This window comes from Urtica dioica, chromosome 1 (genome assembly GCF_054948205.1).
Source record: "Urtica dioica subsp. dioica isolate 48M chromosome 1, U.dioica_male_clone48M_v1_H2, whole genome shotgun sequence".
Lineage (NCBI taxonomy): Eukaryota > Viridiplantae > Streptophyta > Magnoliopsida > Rosales > Urticaceae > Urtica > Urtica dioica.
This window is the reverse complement of record NC_142756.1, coordinates 3,327,013-3,341,016: the sequence shown is the minus strand read 5'-3', so window position 1 is coordinate 3,341,016 and position 14,004 is coordinate 3,327,013. Positions and strand designations below refer to the sequence as shown.

General features: G+C 36.8%; 2 protein-coding genes and 1 non-coding gene across 3 annotated transcripts; 1 reads left to right on the top strand and 2 right to left on the bottom strand.

The window, feature by feature from the left end:
- Nucleotides 1-401: 401 nt before the first annotated feature.
- Nucleotides 402-3,228, bottom strand: LOC149406421 (DHHC-type zinc finger family protein). Its single transcript, XM_089605723.1, has 5 exons — nucleotides 2,999-3,228; nucleotides 2,723-2,905; nucleotides 2,256-2,552; nucleotides 1,895-2,128; nucleotides 402-1,289 (listed from the first exon to the last, which is right to left on the bottom strand). The coding sequence occupies exons 1-5, from the start codon at nucleotides 3,044-3,046 to the stop codon at nucleotides 753-755; spliced, it is 1,299 nt and encodes a 432-aa protein (XP_089461849.1). The 5' UTR covers nucleotides 3,047-3,228; the 3' UTR covers nucleotides 402-752.
- A 60-nt stretch (nucleotides 3,229-3,288) lies between these two features.
- Nucleotides 3,289-3,360, bottom strand: TRNAE-UUC (transfer RNA glutamic acid (anticodon UUC)). Its single transcript has one exon. It is a non-coding gene; the product is annotated as a tRNA-Glu (tRNA).
- Nucleotides 3,361-8,207: 4,847 nt separating this feature from the next.
- Nucleotides 8,208-12,250, top strand: LOC149406419 (ENTH/VHS family protein). Its single transcript, XM_089605614.1, has 8 exons — nucleotides 8,208-8,402; nucleotides 8,834-8,966; nucleotides 9,075-9,322; nucleotides 9,881-10,000; nucleotides 10,127-10,280; nucleotides 10,932-11,071; nucleotides 11,155-11,190; nucleotides 11,405-12,250. The coding sequence occupies exons 2-8, from the start codon at nucleotides 8,891-8,893 to the stop codon at nucleotides 12,017-12,019; spliced, it is 1,389 nt and encodes a 462-aa protein (XP_089461740.1). The 5' UTR covers nucleotides 8,208-8,402; nucleotides 8,834-8,890; the 3' UTR covers nucleotides 12,020-12,250.
- Nucleotides 12,251-14,004: the final 1,754 nt, after the last annotated feature.

The window sequence follows — 14,004 nt, the reverse complement described above, 5'->3', positions numbered from 1 at the left end:
TTAGCAAACTATTTGGGAATTTGAACTCTTATAAATGATCAAGTTGCTATTTCCGTGTAAATAAGTCTTCCCTTTTCAAGTCTGATATTTTTCCTTTCACGGTTCAGAAAATGGCACTGATTGCCTTTTGTTCTCATTCATGATGACCCAACTTTATATAATTAATGAGATATCTCAGAATGAAACATTATTCTTTTTACGTGAGATTTGAAAGAAAAATCCGTTGATTCTCTGATTTCTCTTTGCCATAATGACCAACAAGAACACGCTATTATTATTACTATTGACCAGAAAGGTAATACTCACTAACGATGTTTTCCGTGGAGACGGTCTCACAAGCAATGAACTTTTAATGGAAAAGCACAATTTCTCAAAAATAAATAATACTATACACATCCATATTTACGCAAGAAAGTGAGGATCTAATTCCACAACTTATGCAAAGGCATCAGATTCTCTGCTATAACTAATTAATTCAAAAAACAAACAGCAATGACAGAAAATGGAAGGGCCGTAGAAAGCTCACTCACTCACAACAAACACACCATTTTTTTTTGCCCACCTTCCTAAGAAAAGCACATTACCCAAATCAAAACATACACAAACATCCCCACCAGCCAAAGATCTATATAAAAATTATAATTAGAATCAAAATAACTCAAAAAAAAAAAAAAAAGTCAGTTCCCCATCTTAATCTTACAGAATATCACCGTGTCGTCGACGTGGGATTCAAATGAGAACGTAAAACAGTGTTACATTTGCGATGATTCTTTCCTCTGACTCTCGCCGCCGGTGAAGCTTCCGCTCGTACTCCCGCCAACTCTGGCGGAGAGAGCGAGAACCTCCGGCGACATGTCCCAGCTTCCGCTCTTCCTTCCCCAACTGGACCGCCTCGGGTGAACGCCGCCGCCGCCGCCACGATCCGCCACCTCATCGGCCGTACTTCTTAAGTCCGAGGTCAAGTCTCCCAACTCGCCTTCCTTGACGTTGACTCGGTCGCTGCTGAGCTGTCCTCCGTCGAGATGATCGGCCCCGGAGCCCAAGTCTCCCCACACAGTCTTTCTTCCCATCTCTATGTCGTCCACGGCTTTTCCCATGTTGGGACTCATGAAACCTCCTCCACCGGGTCGCCCCGAGGGAAACCCGGCTTCTCTCGGCACCATTGCTCTGAAGTCGTTCTTGGAAGCGGGAGTGGCGGTGAAGAATGTCTCCATGAAATTCTCAACCACTCCTTTGTTGTACGGGTTGGCTCGCCTGTCGTATCGGTACCTGAAGTTTTCATACGTAGTCTGAAAAAAAAAAAAGAAAAAAAAAAGAGCCATGTTATATAGTTGAAAATAAAAACAAGGGACAATTTTCTAGTCCGATCAGAAAACGTGCAGAAGTAGCCAAATACCCTAATTGAAAGAAAATTTGTGAGGTAATACTTTCTAGGGATTGGGTCATTTGAGAAATATTGTTGAGAAAGAATTCGAGGAGAGCCACAGGTCTCTCGAGCAACCCGGAGCTCTCATTTTCTACCAGTTCTCACCTTTCCGCTTTATTGAGCACCAGAGATTCAATTGAATGTTTCTTTAACAACTTAAAATGAAATACTACATGTTTTACACATTAATGACACAATCTTCCTTGCTATATAATTTTTTAAAATCTAGGAATGCCAAAAACATTGTCCAAGGAGGGAATCGAACCGGGGCCTATTAAGATCACAATAATCGCTCTTGCTATTAGACAAATCCCTTTTAGGTTGCCTCGCACAATATAATAAAGAGCCCTTATTTGTGTTCCTGATTTAAAAATCCTTATGTTTGCCGAGACCACCTAACCTCGACTTCCATTGAGTTTAAGACACGGATCTTTTAAATGCTGGACGATATTTGGAGATTTGGCTGACCTGATTCGTGCTGATGAGATACAAGTGAAACGCGGTGAGTCCACCGACAAACCACATCGATATGAAAGTGTAGATTATCAGAACGATGGAAGCCGGGGTTTTGATCATCGCTTTCCAAATCGAAGCCTCTTCTGTGCTCATTATCCTCCGAATGTAGACCCAGCAGAATGCAAACACGTATATACACAGAAGGGTTGTCGAGAAAACAAACATGAAGAAAAACCTGTAGTTTCTCTGAACACAAGCAACCCCAACAAATCAAGAGAGAAAACCCCTTTGTCAGCGAATTCAAAATCGAATAAAGACACGATATTCAATTCAATTCAATTCAAATTCACTTCAGTTCATCACATTACATTACCAGGCCTATACACTGGCCAACCCAAGGGCAATGGTGGTCGAATCGCTCGACGCAATTGTTGCAAATTGAACAGTGTGAACACCGAGGAGGTCTATAGAGCATACAAGTATCGCAATACTTGATCTTGATTGTGTGACCGTTGAACTGAACTTCTTTCACTCTCGGAAGCCTCAACTGAGGAGTTTGTCCGGCGCCAGTTTCCGCGTTCCCTTCGTAGCTTTCCGGCTCCGGCGGGTGGGCGTTCCGGGGAATTATTCCGGGATCTCTTCCCGAAGTTAGCAGGAGAAGAATTAATACCTAAACTCATAACATAATGGATTCAAAAAGAGAAAAAGAAAAAATAAAAAAGAAAAATCATATCAAATCAATCTGCATCATCATCATCACCGTTACTCTATAACTAATTAGTTGTGTGACTTGTGTCAGACTGATTGATTGCGAAAGTTAGATTCGTGAAAATGACTCACGTAGAGAGTGAAGACGACGGCGGTGACCAGAATGGAGACTCCCCAGTGATCGGAGAAGTCATCGAAGAGCTTTCTGGCGACGAAGACGCAGAAGAGAGTGACCGGCGCGACGATTAGGAAAACGGTCAGCCCTAACGATCTCACATCGGGTCCGAATATGAACCTTCCTTGAAGGAAAAATTTCTGCACAACGAAAACGAAGCAAAAGTTGTAAGTTTTGGATGAAACCCTAGTCCCCAAATCTTCGAACAAATAGAATAAAGCAACGAGGCGTACATTGCTTCCCTTCCAAGCTTGGTAAACCCTCAGATCGCCTGTGCTCATGGCGGAGGAGGAAGAGAATCGATGTTAGAGAGAGAGAGAGAGAGAGCGATTAAGAGAGAGAAAGAAGTGTCGAACTCAAATCAATGATGATGCGTCGTTGTTCTTCTTTCCTCATTGGGCTTTGTGTTTTCCCTTTTTCATTATTCAGTCATACACAGCCACACTTCTCTCTCTCTCTTCTTTTGGCTACTTTAGTTATATAATAATCGTCACAAAAAGATCTGTAAATGAAAAACAAAAAATTCCGATGCCGGGAATCGAACCCGGGTCGCCTGGGTGAAAGCCAGATATCCTAACCGCTGGACGACATCGGATTTGTGTCTGTAGATTTATAATAATACATAAAATTTGGTAACAGTGGGTAAATTCCAGATTCTACATATTGTCATAGATCTATTATTTTTTGTCATTTATCTGCTTGAAATTGCACATAAAAAAACATGAAAACGCATACCACTATATAAGCAAGATCTATGATCATTTCAATTTAATTTCAAAACATATGTATGTATATATATATATATATGATCATTTCTATTCGAGGTTTGAGATGCTAACATTAACCACGATTATGAGTCCGTCAATTATATTCATGATTATCGGTAAAGTAAACGAAATTTAAATACATATTTTATTCAGTTTACTTGAAAATTGTCAATATGATTTTTTGGATAATGTTTGCCGTCCACGTGACGGAGTGAAAATTTATCACATGTACTGCCGTTTGAAATTGTTAACTTCACTTTTCAGATGATCTTGAAAAGTTGCTACATAATCAATAAAAGAAAAACTCGATCTATCAGAGCGCGGAGGAATTTACATCGATGAACACTTCAACATTTAATATTTTTGTTGTTGGATTGTCGTCTTTTAACCTCCTTTATCGTTTTTCTCATAAAAAATAATGATAATAGGCTATTCATATGCATAATTATATAAATAAATAAAAATTGTCAGTATTTATATAGTTTCAATTATAATCATTTTACCAACTTTAAATAAACAACCTTGTCCTTAAAAAAACATCAAACATTTGTGTTATCGCTTTTTTGTTGAAGTAATTGTATTGACATTACTATTTCTTTTTATTTTATTAACGTAATAAATATGATTTTTTAAAAATTATATTTTTTTGGTATTGGTGTTTAGAGAAATGATACAATATGATCAATCTAATAAAACCTAAAATAACAAAATATTTTTTGACCTTTCATGTTTGGCTATACAAAAATTTGAGACATTACAATTAAATAATTATAATTATTTTTATGTGATTAAATATTTTTTTAACTTAAAAAACTCTCGCACGATGCAAGCGTACATGTCGTCACGTAGTATATGTGTATGGTTTTTTATTTAACACTAATTTAGATGCAAAAATGAACAAAAACAATAAAATAAAAATTTGAGAAATGATATGGAGAGTGAATGGGTATGACTTTGTTGGGTTCTTCGATTCATTCAGTTCTAAAGATTCTAGCAACAGTTAGTATGTGGGTAAATCTAGTCTAATTCCCTCTTAAACAGACCTAATTGGTCGACGAAGTACATCACACTCCTCCTATGTGTTTAGCCACCTATGATTAGGATTAAGCAAAGCAATGTTGAGACGAGCACAAGGGAATAAACACAAAAGAGATACATATTCATTAAATAAACAATAATCAAATCCAAAATAACAATAAATCCAAAGTCTCAAATGGACTTCAAGCAAATTAATGTAAAACAGGAAGTGGTAGAGGATAAAACTGTGGATGTGATGTTGTCTATGGTGCCCACAAGAAGAGTTGTAGTCTTTACTTTTGTACATTTGATGTAATAAAGTCTCACGAAGACTCTTGCTTGTAATTGCTTATTCATTAATAAAAAGTTGAAACGTTCATTCATTATTCCTTGTGTGAAGCTTTATGATAAAACCTTAGTCTTTAGTCCATAAACAAACCTAACAACACATGAAGAGACAAATGTAGATTTGCATGAACAAACTCTTCATGGTTTGCTTAAAACGATATATTCGCAATCTAAGGGTCAAAGGACTATTGACCTCCGTATGATTGTTAGGAGAATCTATGATGTCTGGTTATGGGACATTGAGAGTTGGAGACTCTATAGTTCTTCTAGGTATCTTCCGAAGGTACTGAATTGACCAGTGCACTTATAGAGACAAGATAAGAACAAATCATTTAACCTCTTATGTCTCGAAGTCACTACGTATGAATTGCATTATGCTTACCTTAATCCTGAAATGAGACATGCCATTTCACAGCTTACGTATTCTCATTTGAGAAAGTCAGAGTTCGGACTCACTATGTGATTCTGAACATAACCTATTGGTGAAGTACTAAGTTGTGAAGATTTCATGAGTAACTTTGTGAAGTTCTCATATATATGGAATTCATGTACAAGATTGCTGAAATGCAATATATATCACCTCATGCTTTGTTCTTTGGAATGTGAATAAATGAACTGACCAGTGTCCAAATTGAGTCTTGACTCTTTTGGATGAAACAATGTGACTTGTTAGCTCATCGTCAATACATTGTTTCTAACTTATTCACAAGCGACAAAAGAGTTGAGGAAATAACAGCTAGAAGGGTAAAATGATAATTTTGTAAATCCCGACTAGCTGATGATATTCATGAAGGGTAAACATAGATAATATTCAGTGGATCCACTCATTACAATTAGGTTGAGTTCTTGAGTAGAAAATAAATTCATTTGAATCGAGATATTTTCAGTGTCAACTATTTAGTGGAGTCAGTTGACATTAAGCTAAACTTGGAAAAGGTTTGTGAAATTTTGAGTCCAAGTATTTAGCTCAAGCTTTGTTCATTTAGATCCATGAGGTCACTGTCACAAATCATATCGAGTAGGAATAGTTAAACTAGAAGTTAAGTCAAAACAAGAACGAGACAAGTTTTACGAAAATTGTCAAAATGGTATTTTTGTCTTTTTGGACATAGGATGAAATGAATGTCAATAAATTTTTTGACATGGTCATATGATGACTTACATCCACTCGGCCAAGTTAATTTGTTTGGGCCTTGTGGATTAATTTCATTTCATAAGAGTTTTGTTGAAAATTCTTAATGGGTCTTTTATCATGTTGTCATGAACAAATGAAGAAGCTTCTAGAAGCTCCTTCTAGGAGACTTGGCCGCCCATCCCATAGAAAGAAAAGGGAGATTATTTTGTGCATTAATGTATGAAGATACCTGCCAAAAGAAAAATAGGAAACAAATTTTCTCTATGAGGAAAGAAGGATTTCGGCCAAGACAAGTCAAGGGAGAAGAAAAATAAAAGAGGAAACAAATCCAAGGTTTCTAAAAACCTTATTTGGCCGTGTGACTATATTAGGGGAAGAGCAAATTTTGCTCATGAATATGTTATATTCTATAGAAGAGGAAACTACCTTATTGAAGGTAATCTCTCCCCTATAAATAGATGCCTCATTCCTCTCATTTTATTCATTTCACATAAGTTAGAGATTGAGAGCTTATCTCTCTAGACATTGTGGTGGCCGACTTCTCCTCTATCTCTCTCTAGTTTTCTTTCATTTTTGTTTTGGCACCTAGGTCCACATTTGACCTAGTGTTTTAGCTATTCGACTTTGAGACTTGTTCTCGAGTCGTCGTGTTTAACTGTGCCCACTCACTAATTCCTTTTCTCTCGAGTGATTTTAGTGATAGAAACTTTCGTGGTTGCTCGAGTTGCCGAGGAAAGAAGAAAGACGTGCTGCGAGGAGAGACGAACGTTGCAACATTCCAAAAGCTTTTCAACGTTCAAGCTTCTAAAAAGGTTAGTAAATTTATAATGCTCATTTATAGTTTTTATTTACATGTACTTGCTCTTTGTCTAGGTTAGTAAAATCGTTTTACTTGTTTTAAAGAAAATTTTTAAATTTCGCCGCTTGCTCGAAGCGTTAAACTTTTTCTTAACTCTAGATCAATTTCAACATGTGATGGTGGCGAGGAATTAGTTGGAGATGCTTGTCACTAGATCTCTCCTCATCATTCTTCTTCTTCTTCAAAAGTTTAAATGACTTCTTCTCCCAAATCATCTATCTGTTCCGCTCTCTCTCTCTCTCTCCAAAATTAAGTCTCATCACAAATCATGAAAACTAAACATAATAAAGAGTATTTAGTATTTTCATGAGTATTTTCGGAGCGTTTTGGATCCTTGGATGTGATCCAAGGGTCAAGATTAGTTTAAAATCGCGAAAACTATAATTTTGGTCGTGTCATCACGCACGTCGCATCTACCTCACGTGTTGATCGCATGAGACTCTGTTCAGCACACACAACAAATTTGAATTTGCCATAACTCCTTGCTCCAAACCCCGATTCCGACAAACGAAATGCGTTTGAAAGCTAAGAGAAATATCTATTCAGTTATGAAAAGAACTCATCCAAAATCTTCAATTATATATGAATCTCCAAATTGTACATAAGAGAGCAGTCTATTTCTTGTTTTACTCTAAATTGTCTAAAAAGTCTTGGAATCATTATGAAATAGTTCAATTATCGTAACATTTGTAGCTCTTTAAGAACCTATAAAATAAAATTAAAACTACAAAAAAACATCAAAAGTTTTAAAAACAAATCTCGATTCTTACTAAAAAAATATTGATAAGTGTGAATGAACCGCACTTATCATTATTTATTAGATTTTTGTTAATAAAATAAATAATATATTTTTATCTATTATTAATTTATTATGTTCATTTTTTGAATAATTTTTTTTATGATGACTTGAATTCACCTTTTTATAAACATATAATTTATGGCCTAGATTCATTTTTAAGGTGTGAGAAAAATTTGAAAGAGAGTTAATCATATATCACATTTAAACTTTTTCCATTAAAATTTTAGTTGAATTATCTAAAAATTAAAAAAATATATCAAATTAAAGCAATATAGATATGACTTGAACTATTGTTTTAATTTTTGAAGAGTTAGTGTGATAGTTTTATTAGAGATAGTACTTATAAGTATAACAGTTTTTTCAAAACTAAATTATCACATTTAAGAGAGAAGTATAGAGGGTATTTTCGGAATTTAGAACTCAAACATACGGGAAATTTCGAACTACGACGCCTCCAAAGAATACGAAAAATAAATTTTAAAACAAAAAACAAAAAACAAAAAAAGCCTAACCCAAACTCAAACAAACATAAACCTCAAAAAGCCATGTTGTTGTTCTCGTTGTTGTTTCTTTTGGGATGTTAAGTTATTATTGGACTTAAAATTCCACTAAACCTAGAATTCCCAAATTCAATACTGATTGTCTGTCTGATAGTTTCCATGGATGAAGAGACTGACCTTTCCTATTGAATCCTTCGCTTTTATCTCGTTCGGTTCGTTCCCTCACTCACTCTATCTAGGGCTTGTTCTTAATTCTTCTTTATTATCTCATCTTCATGGATTTCTCTTTTATTAACTAGTTCATGTTTCTTACTTATCTCTGTTAAGTCTATTTATTGGTTTCGTTTTGTTTTCCACTGGCAATTAACTGAATAGGTAATAAAGATTGTTTTTTTTTTTTTTTTTTTTTAAAACGGAGTATATGCAAATATTATGATTTGAAGGAATTGGTATTACCATGTGTTTGACGAGTTTTTAACGATAGGATTACAATGTATTCTTATTAAATAAAACCGATAAATAAAAATTCACAAGATTTATGTTACTGATAGAGAGCAATTGGATGGTGTAAATATTCTCATCAAGGTCGGAACTTGTGGCCTAAATACGTTTGATTGATCTGTTGTTATTGCAATGTGAAAAGGTTGACTAATATTGTGCTTCGAGTCAACAAACAAATCGCCGGTTTCATTTGGCAGCCATGGGAAGTATATTCAATCCTCAGATTTTAGTGGAGAAGCTTGCGAAGCTCAACAATTCCCAGGCCAGCATAGAGAGTATCCTTTTTTCCATATAATAATGAATAATGTATTTTAACACTCTTCTGAAAGCAAGATTTGTGATTCTCTTGATTAAGTTGTTTATTCCTTAATTTTGGGAAAAAGCTTTGTCGCATTGGTGTATTTTCCACATGAACAAAGCGAGGCAAGTGGTTGAAACATGGGACAGGCAGTTTCACTGTTCGCCGCGCGACCAAAGGCTGGCTTTTCTGTACCTCGCGAACGACATTCTTCAGAACAGCCGGCGGAAAGGTTCGGAGTTTGTCGCCGAGTTCTGGAAGGTTCTTCCCGATGCTCTGCGCGATGTGATTGACCATGGGGACGAGTTCGGAAGAAACGCTGCTATGCGACTGGTATTCTTATTTAAACCCTGCAATATGCACCGTAACGTTTTTTTATTTGTTTGTTTGTTTACTTATGCATGATTTAGTTGTGAAATTGATTTTGGCTCGAGCAAAATTTTTTAGCTTCTAGTTGATGGGGAGACAGATTTAGTGTGTGCGTGTGTGTGTGACTAATTCATTACGCCTATGTTTGAAACCCGGATTTTACGATGGAAAATGATAATTTGAAGGAAAATTGAAGGAAAAATAAAATTATGTATTCTATTGTGTTTGAATTCAGAAAATTTTGAGGGAAAGAAAATCAAACTTGTGGCACACGAGCGAACCAAAATCCTTCACGAGCGAATTCGCTAGGATTTCCAATTTTTTTAATCCCAATTTTAGTCACTTTCCCTAATTTTTTTTTATTAAACCTGTATTCCAAAAATTACAAGGAAAATTCGTTCACAAAATATGAACGTATACCCTAAGGTTTCGGATTCTTGGTAGTAAAGGGAATGTGTTAAGTGTCATGTTGTTTGGTTGGGAAACAGCTTGTGATATAGGTTTCATTCTTTTACCTCGTAGATTACCATATGGGAAGAGAGAAAGGTTTTCGGTTCTCGTGGGCAAATGCTCAAGGAAGAGCTCATGGGAAGGCACCTGGAGAAGAGTACTGGGAACGGAAAGCAAGTTATTGCCAAATCGGTAATGAAATTATACGCGTTGAAAAAAAAAAAAAAAATATATATATATATATATATATATATAATGGAAATGTGAATGCAAAAGCTGTTCCTTCTAATTCCTATTTTCTGTACTTGAAACAATCAGAAAATTTCTGGTGGGAATACGGTGGACAAACTGGTTTCGGGCTATCAGGTTGTAAAAGCGCAAGGGGACGAAGAAATGATATTAAACAAGTGTCGTGGGGCTATCAACTTTGTCGAGAAAGTGGAGAAGGAGATTGGTAGTGATTTTAATGCAGGTATTTTATGCTTGGATTGTATTGTTTTTAGGTTTCATTTTAATAGCCAAAATAGTCTCTGAAATTCATTATATTCTCTGGTATCTTGGTCTTCACTATACAACCTTTTGGAGTAAGAAGCAGTTTATTCAATTTGAAAAAAAAAATCATGGAATTGCAACACATAAACAACTTAAAACATATTTCTAAAACATAACTTATTAATTTTATAAAATAGACTAAAAATATTATAATGAACTCAAAAAAGTAAATAAAGTTAAACATTTGTGGATTTTTAGCGCAAGATTTTGTTTTAAAAGAAACACCGGGACTTCTATTTATTGATCAAGGCTAAACCGGAGACGAGTACAAAGCAAGACTACGAGAAAAGGCTAAAGGCCCGGAACAAATATTAAACAAACTTGCCATCCTGAGACCCTAAGCCAACGCTCGAAAACAAGAAACCTGAAAAAGGAGAAAATTACAGAGCACTATACCAGTCCCAAGCCATGTCAGCCAAAGAAATTTTAGACAGAAATTTTAATGATACTTTTAAAAATCTGGCAACAAGTTATTTGGTCTTAAGTGTTAATGGAAAACCTGTTCTCGTAAAACTTCATTCGAGTCTCCTATGCATATATCGGTTTTCGTAAAACTTTCCAATGGGGACAGGGCAATTTCACGGATCGACACTCGTTGAGGAGCTTCAGGGTCAGCATTCTGTACTGCAAGACTGTGTCGAACAACTAACTTCATTCGAGTCATCAAGAGCGAGTCTCGTCTCTCTTTTGAGAGAAGCTCTTCATGAACAGGTTTGTTCTCCCCAGAATTCCCAAAGCAGCCATGGATCGTGTGTGAATCTGATTCTATTCTCTCTTTCTTTTTTTCTTCTCAGGAATTTAAACTGGATCAAGTCCGTAATCAACTTCAGGTAAACCCACCTCCGATGTCAAGCGTTCAAACTCGGATCCTGTGTCCACTTTCTGTGGCTCCTTCTACGTCCGTCCAATTAAATCATCACTCTTTAAAACTCTTTTTAAACAGAAAAAAATATATTGATAATAAAAATGATGCTGTGTCATACTTTAATTCGAGAGATTCCTCTATTTCTCTGTCTCCGGTTAAATTATGTTTGTGTGTTTCAGACGGCTCAGTCTCAGTCGGAGCAAGCCAATAGCATTTGTCGCCAAGTGCTAGGCGAGCACGAGAACGTGGGGCCAAAAGAAGTCCACGCTCACAGAGAGCAATCGGCTCCGGTGATGTACGCTCCGGCGCCGGCGGCGGAGGAAGACCCGCGGAAATCAGCCGCGGCAGCCATGGCAGCGAAGCTCACAGCCTCGACCTCGTCAGCTCAGATGCTCTCCTACGTCCTGTCCTCGCTGGCGTCCGAGGGCGTTATCGGAAACCCCTCAAAAGACTCTTCCTCCTCTGTCGCCGAGTCTCTGCCGCCGGAGAAGAGACCGAAGCTCGACCAGTCTTCGGCGACGGAGCCGCCGCCGCCCCCGTCTTCTTCACCGCCGCCACCGCCTCCGCTTCCTCCGATGCCACAGCTCAACTACCCCGGGCTTGCCCACGGCTTTGTTGCTGCGCCGTACAGCTACGGCGCGCCTCCGCCCCCGGTGATGCCTTCGTATTCGCAGTTGAACGGAGGAGTCTCTCCTTACACGGCGGCGCCGCCGCCGAATTCTTACCAGCCGTTTCAGGCTCCGGACGGTACTTTCTATAACCACCCTTCGTCGATGCCGATTTCCCGCCAATGAAGTTTCTCCGTACTTTTTTTTTTTTTTTTTTTTTTTTTTTTTTTTTTTTTTTTTTTTTTTTAATTTTATTACCCCTCATTTGTGGCTTATTCAAGTGATTTTTGGCTATAAGCACCTCTTAGATTTGCACATAGTTAGTCGTTTGTAACTTGTGATTTGAGTAGCTTTTTGAATTCTTGGGCTAGCAACTTAGCATAATTATTATTATTATTATTGAAGCGTTCTTTCGAGCCCTAAATGACAAAATGGAGCTTGGAGGTCTTAATGATACGGTCATAACTTCGATACCAAATATTAAGGATCCCAAAAAAAATCCAAGATTAAGCCGACGAGTCTGTGGACCATAACCTAGAAGATCATATCTAACATATCTAATTTGTATCGCTCATCAGTAGAGGCACTTTATGGAGGTTTCGATCTAAAAATATTGTAGTGCTTTTATGGGAGCTTTTATGGGAGGAAAACAAATCTTTGATAATGTTATTATCATTTTTTAAGGCACTGGCAATCGTCGTGGGGCTGTAAACTTGACATATCAAAGACGTATGACCGGGTCGTGTTGAACTATTGGGTGACCTTAATCATGCGGTGTCTTCGAACCTAATCAAGGCCTTTGCTAATGTGATCCATTATACTTATTTATTTATTTATTTTTACTCGAAAAGGTCTCTCGGCTCATTTCTGTTGACGGAGTCGGAGTCACTTTAAAAGGGTTATGGTTTGGGGATCCCAAGTTCTTTGTCTCTCCTTTATTTTTTCGCGGATGGTAGCTTGATTTTTTTTTTTCAAGGACAATGGATGAGATTTGTGTTTTGAAGCTTATGTACGGGCGTCCGACCAATTAAGTGTTCAATTACAACAAATTGGAAACATGGTTTGGAAATTTTTTAAGAAAGAATAGGTGAGAGGTTGACTAGTTCTCTTGAAAATAGATTTATTGAATGTCGTGATCGCTATTTAGGAATAAAGTTGGCCATGTGGAACCTGGAAAAGGGGATCCCCTAGTCTTGTCCCATGTTTTGCGGGAAATAGGACTCTCAGAACAGTAAAAAAGGGTACCGGAAAATTCCGAAACTATTTTCCATGGTATCGGAATTTCTGGTATCATATTTTGCGGTTATGAGATTCTCATACTTCCCATATCTTTTACTTTAATCATGAATGCAGTTGAAAAACAAGAAAAATTTCCCTATTTACAATTAAAAAATGGTACTAAATGGTGTTAAAGGGAGATTCCGGTTCTGTCAAAAGTCTCGATTTCATAATACGGAAAATAGGATCCCGAGGGATCCCATGTGGCTAGCTTTATAGGACTTAATATGTCCACCGATCGAAATAAAATGGAGTTGCTTCGGTGGATTAGAGATGGGTTTTGACCAAGACAAGGTTTTAAATATCGGCGATATATAGGGATATATCGCCGATATATAGGTTTTTTTGAAGTCTCGGTAAAAAATCATCAATAATCGTTATCGTTTTATAAAATATCCATAAAATATCGGTGATATATCGGTATATCCCTATATATCCGTGAAAAATCACCGGACGATGAAGGATTGTTATGCCATATCGCCGATATCAGCCGATATATCTCTGGTATGAGTATAAAGTTCGGATATTGTTGAATTTTTTTTTTCATTTTTATATCGATTTAACTCTAGTTTTGTTGAAATTTTTTGCATATTTGAGATTAGTACTTGATTATTTTTTAGATCCCCAACTTTTTTTAAATTTCCGACGAGTTTTTCAATTTTCCGACGACCCGCCACCCATTTTGACGGCGGCCGGAGAATTTTCCGGCGAGTTGAAAATTTTCAGAATCTTTATAAAGGTTAGTGTAGAAATTATGATATTCCAACGTGTGAATTGGAATTTATGATTGTGGACGGGAATATGTGATATTTAAATTAGGATAGATAAATTGGAATTGTCATGAACTTTGTAGTATTTGATTTTGTATTTTCATAATTTGGATTCCATGATAT

What these genes read in the sequence shown, in the direction of transcription:
- LOC149406421 (XM_089605723.1), bottom strand. Translation starts at nt 3,046, where the DNA reads ATGAGCACAGGCGATCTGAGGGTTTACCAAGCTTGGAAGGGAAGCAAT. An exon ending in AAGCTTGGAAGGGAAGCAAT is followed by an intron (nt 2,906 to 2,998) that starts GTACGCCTCGTT and finishes TTCGTTGTGCAG; the next exon opens with AAATTTTTCCTTCAAGGAAG. An exon ending in TTGGCCAGTGTATAGGCCTG is followed by an intron (nt 2,129 to 2,255) that starts GTAATGTAATGT and finishes GCTTGTGTTCAG; the next exon opens with AGAAACTACAGGTTTTTCTT.
- LOC149406419 (XM_089605614.1), top strand. Translation starts at nt 8,891, where the DNA reads ATGGGAAGTATATTCAATCCTCAGATTTTAGTGGAGAAGCTTGCGAAG. An exon ending in TTCCCAGGCCAGCATAGAGA is followed by an intron (nt 8,967 to 9,074) that starts GTATCCTTTTTT and finishes TTTGGGAAAAAG; the next exon opens with CTTTGTCGCATTGGTGTATT. An exon ending in TGGTAGTGATTTTAATGCAG is followed by an intron (nt 10,281 to 10,931) that starts GTATTTTATGCT and finishes CAATGGGGACAG; the next exon opens with GGCAATTTCACGGATCGACA.